We start from the raw sequence: 10000 nt of genomic DNA, 5'->3' as shown, positions 1-10000 counted from the left end.
TCATCATCATCATAATTATCTTCTTCTTCTTTTGAATACCGACAAACAATTCATCTCGTTGTCGTTTGTCTTCTTCTTCACAATACTGACAACTAATGATTTCTTCTTCTTCCTCTCCTCCTTCTTAGCCAGGCCTTAAGAAAATTGGATGATTAAATAAATTAGTCAATCAATCAATCAATTAATTAATTAATTAATAATAATAATAATAATGATAAACTGATAATAGAATAGGTAAATAAACAAAATGATAAACACACACACGCACACACACACACACACACACACACACACACACACACACACACACACACACACACACACACACACACACACACACACACACACACACACACACTACACACACATACTACACACACACGCTAATCACCGACCTTGTTGTAGCCTTTCTTGGCAGCCCAGATGAGCGCAGTGTTGCCGGTCCTCTTGTCCTTGCAGTCGATGTCCACAATGATGTCCCCTCTCTTCACCAGGATCTGCTCCACCTTGTTGTAGTCCCCCTCCTGCCAAACAATCCGTCAGACAGTCAGGTCTTGTCCAGCCGTGACCAACAGCAAAGTGTGAAAGCTGTATGATGGATTTATATTTGTATTTCATTTTATCACAACAGAATTCGGGTTGCTCTCCCCAGGGAGAGCGCGTCGCTATACTACAACGCCACCCATTTTTTTTTTGGTATGTTTTCCTGCGTGCACTTTTGTTTGTTTTTCCTATCGTAGTGGATTTTTCTACAGTATTTTTGCCAGGAACAACCCTTTTGTTGCTGTGAGTTCTTTTACGTGCGCTAAGTGCATGCTAGCACACGGGACCTCGGTTTATCGTCTCATCCGAATGACTAGCGTCCAGACCACCACTCAAGGTCTAGTGACGGGGGAGAAAATATCGGCGGCTGAGCCGTGATTCGAACCAGTGCGTTCAGATTCTCTCGCTTCCTATGCGGACGCGTTACCTCTAGGCCATCACTGCACAGAGCAATGGTTTCTCCATTGCAATGGGATTTCATTTACAGCTTAGTCTTTTGTGAAGGACTATGACTCTCAAACTAGGAGGCAAACTTGCACTGGCTCTTAGTGCTGCAGCCTTGGGGGGTTAGTTGGCCTTTGGGAACTATCCCAACACCGACTGTCCAAAAACCCTCTTGGCGGAGAGAGTGGGGATGTAACTTGGGCAAGACCGACTAAGCCATTATTGTCGTTAGTAGGGCGCTTAGTAGGTGGTGTCCTAAGTACGTTGAAACAGAACAGGCACCACTGAACACCACCGAAGTGACTCAGCAGCAGTGCAGGGTCTCCTCTGGTGTGTGGCCTCCTGGCGACCTAACATCGATGGTTCCCTGTGGACTGCCGACGCTGGAACTGCGACGGACGAACCCGGGTGTGGCCGTGTATGGGGGAATCTAAATGAGCGGCGTGAGAGTAATGCCACTGAAACGGTGCAGATGATGGGGCAGCAAAAAAAAAAAAAATTGGGCAAGACACTCTCCACGATAATCAATTTCTAGCCCGGATAGTCGGGGACAGTAGTCGCCTCCTCTGCTGTTCTCATGGTCATAGTCGGAGACGATTGACTATCATATGTGTCCAGCAATGACCAGCCGAACAACGTAACTCTTTGGAGTCCAGCTACAGATTTGCCATATTATTGGCATCAGAATCCAAGCATCTCATATCTTTTTTTTTTTTACAATGGTCAGCTCCTATAGACGAAGGGCTGGCTATACACATTTCGAGTCCGTCTGGGGCGATCTGGGGCCAGTGATCTTGAAAGACTACGTCACAGAATAGCGAGACTGTCTTACCAGCAGTGATTGGTAACCAGTGAAGGCAACTGCTGTCCCAGCGAGACTGTCTTACCAGCAGTGATTGGTAACCAGTGAAGGCAACTGCTGTCCCAGCGAGACTGTCTTACCAGTGATTGGTAACCAGTGAAGGCAACTGCTGTCCCAGCGAGACTGTCTTACCAGTGATTGGTAACCAGTGAAGGCAACTGCTGTCCCAGCGAGACTGTCCTACCAGCAGTGACTGGTAACCAGTGAAGGCAGCTGCTGTCCCAGCGAGACTGTCTTACCAGTGATTGGTAACCAGTGAAGGCAGCTGCTGTCCCAGCGAGACTGTCTTACCAGTGACTGGTAACCAGTGAAGGCAGCTGCTGTCCCAGCGAGACTGTCTTACCAGTGATTGGTAACCAGTGAAGGCAACTGCTGTCCCAGCGAGACTGTCTTACCAGTGATTGGTAACCAGTGAAGGCAGCTGCTGTCCCAGCGAGACTGTCTTACCAGTGACTGGTAACCAATGAAGGCAGCTGCTGTCCCAGCGAGACTGTCTTACCAGCAGTGATTGGTAACCAGTGAAGGCAACTGCTGTCCCAGCGAGACTGTCCTACCAGCAGTGACTGGTAACCAGTGAAGGCAACTGCTGTCCCAGCGAGACTGTCTTACCAGTGACTGGTAACCAATGAAGGCAGCTGCTGTCCCAGCGAGACTGTCTTACCAGTGATTGGTAACCAGTGAAGGCAACTGCTGTCCCAGCGAGACTGTCTTACCAGTGATTGGTAACCAGTGAAGGCAACTGCTGTCCCAGCGAGACTGTCTTACCAGCAGTGATTGGTAACCAGTGAAGGCAACTGCTGTCCCAGCGAGACTGTCTTACCAGTGATTGGTAACCAGTGAAGGCAACTGCTGTCCCAGCGAAACTGTCTTACCAGTGATTGGTAACCAGTGAAGGCAGCTGCTGTCCCAGCGAGACTGTCTTACCAGCAGTGATTGGTAACCAGTGAAGGCAACTGCTGTCCCAGCGAGACTGTCTTACCAGTGACTGGTAACCAGTGAAGTCAGCTGCTGTCCCAGCGAGACTGTCCTACCAGCAGTGATTGGTAACCAGTGAAGGCAACTGCTGTCCCAGCAAGACTGTCTTACCAGTGATTGGTAACCAGTGAAGGCAACTGCTGTCCCAGCGAGACTGTCTTACCAGTGACTGGTAACCAGTGAAGGCAGCTGCTGTCCCAGCGAGACTGTCTTACCAGTGATTGGTAACCAGTGAAGGCAACTGCTGTCCCAGCGAGACTGTCTTACCAGTGACTGGTAACCAGTGAAGGCAGCTGCTGTACCGACTACCTGGGCCAGAACTTGATTATAGTGGAGAGTGTCTACATCCCCACTCTCTCGGCCAAGAGGGTTTTAGGACGGTCGGCGTTTTGGGATGGTCCCCTAAGACCAAATAGCTCCCCGCTGGGTGGTCGAAATCATGCATACAATGTGGAATCTTGAGAGCATGGATATAATTGTGTTCTTTAATTTGTTTCATGCACAATTAGAAACCCACGTTGCTGTATACATCAAAATCATGAGGAACTACGCGTTTTTAAAACAATAGAATCAGTTCGTTTATTTGTGTGTAAGCGAATTTTTTTAATGTTAGCCCCAAAACGCCGAACGCAATGGTATACGGTGATACAGGTGGGCATCCTCTGTACATCGATAACTGCATTAGCACATTATGGTACTGGTTTAAACTGCAAAAGATGCCCATAACGAGAATTCCAAAAACAAGTGTATATCAGGAGTGTGAACAAGATGACCAGCTGCCAAAATGATTATTCAAGATATTGGGCGTCTACAATAAAGCGCTGTTTAGATGTTTATGGATTTTCTGAAGTTTGGTTTAATGGTGGTGTAGGAGACAAGAAAGCTTTCCTTGGAACGTTTAAACAATGTATGGTGGACTGTTACAAACAAGACTGTTCAAGCAAACTATATAGTAGTAATCGTTACGAAACATACCGTTGCTTTAAATCATTGTTGCAGCCATAAAAATATTTATTTGATCTTACCATTTCCAAATTCAGGTCGTTTTTCATTAAATTCAGATTTGGAGTAAAACAAACTTAAAGTTAATGAGCATTATAAGGATAGCCTGAAAAACTGTACATTTTGTGGAGGGCACGAAGACGAAATTCATGCACTGGCAATCTGTCCACCATATGATATTCTGAGAAAGAAATACTTATCCATGCTTATACAAAATATAAGGATTCCCATATTACCCCACTTACTTCAAAATGTCAACAGCATTGTGTCAAGAGATGTAGCAATGTTTTTTTTTTTTATGCGTTAAGACAGAGAGCAGAAAGCGCTCTGTCTTAGATGAAAGACAAGTTTCTAAATTACCCTCTGCTCATTTGGTTTTGTTATATTATCAGTTTATTCTTTCTAACATATTGTTGTTCATCCAACTCAAGGTTTGGTTTTCATATGTGTGTGTACAATACGCGCATTCATATGTATTCAGGTCGGTGACCTTACATTAAAACAGCTCTCTCTCTCTCTTTCTCTCTCTCTCTCTCTCTCTCTTCCCTCTCCTTTCTCTCTCTTCTCCCTATCACCCGCCCCCCCCCCCCGCCCCGCCCTCCCGCCACTCTCTCTCTCTCTCTCTCTCTCTCTCTCTCTGTCACCAACAACCACCAACAACCACCACCACAGCCCCCGCTCACCTTAGCAGCACTCAGGAGCAAATCGTCCAGATCACCACCGCTGCCCAGGATAGTGTTGGCGATGTCAAAGTACGTCGACGACCCAGCTCGCGTCGCCGAAGACACCCGCTGGCCACGAGTCGCCGACGCCGCCGATGTTGATGATGCCGACGCTGTTGCCTCCCCTCGCCCATGGCTGCTTCCGGTGGTGGCGGTGGAGCCACTAGCTCTCCCCCCTCGGGTTCCAGAGGAGACTGGTCTGGCCCCACTCTCCGTCCGCATGATCGTCGCCGCTGCCGCTGCCGCCGCCCTCCTCTCCTTCGCTCATTCTTCTCTCACATCAGTCTGTGTGTGGGTGGGGGGGTTGTGGTGGCTTGGGGTGGTGGTGAGGGGTTAAGGGCCGCCTGTGGAATTTACAGAGAGAGAGAGAGTGAGTGAGTGTGATGGTTTGGTGGTTTGGTGGTGGTGGTGCGAATGGTGATGAGGCTGATGATGATGATGATGATGATGATGATGATTCTTCTTCTTCTTCTTCTACATTAATGATGATAATATTCATTCTACAACTACAACATCAAGAAGAGCTACTACTACTGCTACTACTACTACTACTACTACTACTACTTCTTCTTCTTCTTCTTCTTCTTCTTCTTCGTTTCTTCCTTCTCCCCCGTTCTCCTCCTCCTCCTCCTCTTCTTCCTCTTCTGCATTAATGATGATTACAACGATGATAACACATGTGCTTTGATAATGATGACAAGTGTGTGTGCTTCCATATGTGTGTGTATGTGTATCCGCGCGTGTGTGTGCGTGTGTGTGTGTGTGTGTGTGTGTGTGTGTGTGTGTGTGTGTGTGTGTGTGTGTGTGTGTGTGTGTGTGTGTGTGTGTGTGTGCGAGCGCGCCCTTCAGAGTCAAAATTCGAAACAAACTTTCATAAAACACACGCAAGTCCCTTTGTAGTAGTAGTAGTAGTAGCCAAATCACTTGCGAAGTACCTGTACAGACACCATAGTGCCAAGCGAACAATACACAAGTTGAGCTGAACAGGCCAAGCAGAAAGTCTCTAAGAAAACACAGTACTTGGCACGCCTTACAGCAACAGTGAAGGCCAAAGTGCTGAAATCTCCCACACAAAAAATGCACACTAGTGGTGTGCTGTTGAGACGGACATTTTTTTTCGTGGCTTTGACGTGGGTGAAGTACGTCTGAGTGTGAGGTCAACTTAATAGGAATATGTGTGTGTGTGTGTGTGTGTGTGTGTGTGTGTGTGTGTGTGTGTAGGGGCCGGGGGGAAGGGAGGGGGGTTGGAGGTGGAGGATACGCGCCTGCATAGCTCGCCTGTCCCACTCATGTATGCTCAATAAATACGTGAAGGCAACGTTCGAACGCTTAAACGTTTGGAGTTGTATGTGTGCGTGTTTGCCTACCAGCCAGTCTGCGATTTGGTGTACACATGAGTTATGCTGCTAACAGAAATACCTCATGGCCGAAACAAAAACAAACAAGAGAGGCAAGGCCTTCAAGACTCACTTGTGATACACTTTTAAAAAAATCTAATCGTTAAAATGTGTTCTGTATTTGTTATTATAAAGCTTCGCGTTAAAAGTCCTCACCAGATTCGAATTAAGTCCCCTAGCATTAATTAGAGTAATTTCCCTTTTTTACTATCTGCACCAAAACGTTTGCAAAATAAATAAAACTTCCATGCTTAGCAAAAGAAGTTCCTGTTTGAACAAAAAATGATAATAATGACTGCTCTTATTGTTGGTTCAGAATACCAGATCAAAGTGCCAAGTTTAGAGAATACAAAAAATATAAATATAACAGTAAATGCAGTTTGCATATAATTAGGCTTCTTTTTTTCTTTTTTTTTTTGTGCCCATCCCAGAGATGCAATATTGTTTTAAACAAGATGACTGGAAAGAACTGAATTTTTCCTATTTTCATGCCAAATTTGGTGTCAACTGACAAAGTATTTGCAGAGAAAATATCAATGTTAAAGTTTACCACGACACACACACACACACACACACACACACACAGAGAGAGAGAGAGAGAGAGAGAGAGACAACCGAACACTGGGTTAAAACATAGACTCACTTTGTTTACACAAGTGAGTCAAAAAGAGAGAGAGACAACCGAAAGGAAATTTTAAAAGCTACACTTCCAAATCGACCCACTTGCAAAGCTAATGATAAAAAAATAAGATGTTTATGCACCACTATACTAGACGCTCAGTCAAAAATTATTTGTATTTGTTTGTATTTGTATTTCTTTTTTATCACAACAGATTTCTCTGTGTGAAACCCGGGCTGCTCTCCCCAGGAAGAGCGCGTCGCTACACTACAGCGCCATCCTTTTTTTTTTCTTTTTTTCTTTTTTTTTTCCTGCGTGCAGTTTTATTTGTTTTTCCTATCGAAGTAGATTTTTTTCAACAGAATTTTGTCAGGAACAACCCTACTGTTGCCGTGGGTTCTTCTTTTACGTGCGCTAAGTGCATGCTAGCACACGGGACCTCGGTTTATCGTCTCATCCGAATGACTAGCGTCCAGACCACCACTCCAGGTCTAATTGGAGGGGGAGAAAATATCGGCGGCTGAGCCGTGATTCGAACCAGGGCGGCGCTCAGATTCTCTCGCTTCCTAGGCGGACGCGTTACCTCTAGGCCATCACTCCACAACTCCAGAACAAAGGGCGAGAGCAAGATTTGAACCCAGACCCTCGCGGACACTACTGACTGGCGGATCAACGTCTTAACCACTCAGCCACCTTCCTTCCTCCCTTACTTTAACTGACCACTGTGCTTAACTCTCTCCATACGAACGGCGAAAGAGACGACGTTAACAGCGTTTCACCCCAATTACCATCATCAAAATATTGCAAGCGGAAGGCTCTTGCACTGAAGAGGTGAATGTTGACAAAGAATACCACAATTCTGACGACGGAAGCTAAAGGTTGGGTCATTCAGACACCCACTGGACATCCGAGGGGTCTGTGTAGAGGAGAAGAGAGGACTGGCCGTACTGAGTGAGTTAAAACATCAACATCAATAAGTATCGCTTGCGCTCTGTCTAATATCATCATCATCTTATATGAACAGATTATAGTATCAGTATCAGTAGCTCAAGGAGGCGTCACTGCGTTCGGTCAAATCCATATACGCTACATCACATCCGCCAAGCAGATGCGCTTAGTCAGGCCTTGAGAAAAAATATAATAAATAAATAAAATAAAATAAAATAAAATGAAAAATAAAAATAAATAAAGTTGTTTTTTTTAAAGTAAATAAATAAATAATTAAATAAATAAAATCAAATAAAAAATTAAAATAAATAACAATAAAAATAAAATAAATACAGTAAAAATAACAAAAATTAAAAATAATAAATAAATAAAATAAAATATCAATAATAATAATAATAATAACAGATTATAGATAATTAAATAAACGCTTTCCGCTGTTTCAATATTAAGATTCGTAGTATTTTTAGGCACTGGAATTCAAACGTACTTTACTGATTAACAGCCGCAAAAAAAACAAAAACAAACAAAAAAAAAAAACAGCAATTGTGGTTGGGCGTGTCAGCAGTTTGCTATACATACATACAAATATTATCCATGCAGATCGTCGAAAGATCAAGGCCCATGCACACACAATACAGTCGCCAGAGAGTTAATCTGAACAACAGCTGCAGGCCTAAGTAATGGCACACACACACACACACACACACACACACACACACACACACACACACACACACAACGAACGAACGCACACACGCACACACGCACACACACACACACACACACACACACACACACACACACACACACACACACACACACACACACACACACAACTGACACCGTCGCTAAAGAGTTAATCTGAACAATGCTGCAGGCCTATTTGTAATCACACACACACACACACACACACACACACATACACATACACACACACGCGCACACACACACATACACACGCACGCGCACGCACACACGCACACACAAATGCACGCACTCACACACACACACACATACACACGCGCACGCACACACAAACATACACACGCACGCGCACGCACACACGCACACACACACACGCACGCATACGCACGCACACACGCGCACACACATACACACACACACACACACACACACACACACACACACACAGAGAGAGACACGGAGAGAGATTTTGTGGACCTTTCGCGCTGGCCAAATTTAGAGACGACAAACTACTTGGCGGGTTGTTGTTACAACAGCAGATCGAACGATTGAAATCCCCTGCAACAAGCGGCTTGTGTTGCAACAATGACGTCAGCAGTTTTTCCCCTTCTGTGTGTGTGTGTGTGTGTGTGTGTGTGTGTGTGTGTGTGTGTGTGTCGGTGTGCGTCTGTGTGTATGTGTGTGGAGGGAATGGGGCGTGGGAGGGGGGTGGGGGGTGTCGGTGTGTGTGTTTGTGTGTGTGCGTGTGTGTGGGGGGGGGGGTGTGTGTGTCGGTGTGCATCTGTGTGTATATGTGTGGAGGGAATGGGGCGGGATGGAGGATGGTGGGCAGGGGGGGGGGTTGTCGGTGTGTGTGTGTGTATACGTGTGCAGTGTGTGTGTGTGTGTGTGTGTGTGTGCGTGTGTGCGTGTATGGTCCTGTGTGTGTGTGTGTGTGTGTGTGTGTGTGTGTGATAGAGAGAGAGGGACACACACACACACACACACACACACACACACACACACACACACACGTATATACATGTACGGTGTGTGTCCGAAACGTGATAAAGTTAGGCCTTGATCTCAGCTGAGCCACCACTACTGCCACTGTGCAATGTGGACACTCACAGTTGGAAGGGGGTTAAATCACTGTATTGTGTGATAACAGTGTCAGTGTCGTCTCCTGTGATAGCAGAGTCAGTGTCGTCTCCTGTGATAGCAGAGTCAGTGTCGTCTCCTGTGATAGCAGTGTCAGTGTCGTCTCCTGTGATAGCAGTGTCAGTGTCGTCTCCTGTGATAACAGTGTCAGTGTCGTCTCCTGTGATAACAGTGTCAGTGTCGTCTCCTGTGATAGCAGTGTCAGTGTCGTCTCCTGTGATAGCAGAGTCAGTGTCGTCTCCTGTGATAGCAGTGTCAGTGTCGTCTCCTGTGATAGCAGAGTCAGTGTCGTCTCCTGTGATCAGTGTCAGTGTCGTCTCCTGTGATAACAGCGTCAGTGTCGTCTCCTGTGGTAACAGTATCAGTGTCGTCTCCTGTGATAACAGTGTCAGTGTCGTCAGTGTCGTCTCCTGTGGTAACAGACTCAGTGTCGTCTCCTGTGATAACAGTGTCAGTGTCGTCTCCTGTGATAGCAGTGTCAGTGTCGTCTCCTGGGATAAGTGTCAATGCCGTCTCCTGGGATAACAGAGTCAGTGTCGTCTCCTGTGATAACAGAGTCAGTGTCGTCTCCTGTGGTAACAGTCAGTGTCGTCTCCTGTGATAACAGTGTCAGTGTCGTCTCCTGTGATAACAGTGTCAGTGT

The 10000-nt window shown here is 45.9% G+C and overlaps 1 protein-coding gene across 1 annotated transcript in view; it reads right to left on the bottom strand.

Annotated features, from left to right (window-relative positions):
- Positions 1 to 10000, bottom strand: part of LOC143286754 (uncharacterized) — a 121975-nt gene that overhangs the window by 45245 nt on the left and 66730 nt on the right. Inside the window, exons 2-3 of the mRNA XM_076594489.1 lie at positions 4510 to 4892; positions 396 to 524 (exon numbers count right to left, since the gene is read on the bottom strand). Of these exons, the coding sequence (XP_076450604.1) occupies positions 396 to 524; positions 4510 to 4770 (390 nt within the window). The 5' untranslated portion in view covers positions 4771 to 4892. The remainder of the gene's footprint in view (positions 1 to 395; positions 525 to 4509; positions 4893 to 10000) is intronic.

Source organism: Babylonia areolata, chromosome 10, assembly GCF_041734735.1.
Source record: "Babylonia areolata isolate BAREFJ2019XMU chromosome 10, ASM4173473v1, whole genome shotgun sequence".
In the NCBI taxonomy this organism is placed as follows: domain Eukaryota; kingdom Metazoa; phylum Mollusca; class Gastropoda; order Neogastropoda; family Buccinidae; genus Babylonia; species Babylonia areolata.
This window is presented reverse-complemented; position numbering and strand designations above follow the sequence as displayed.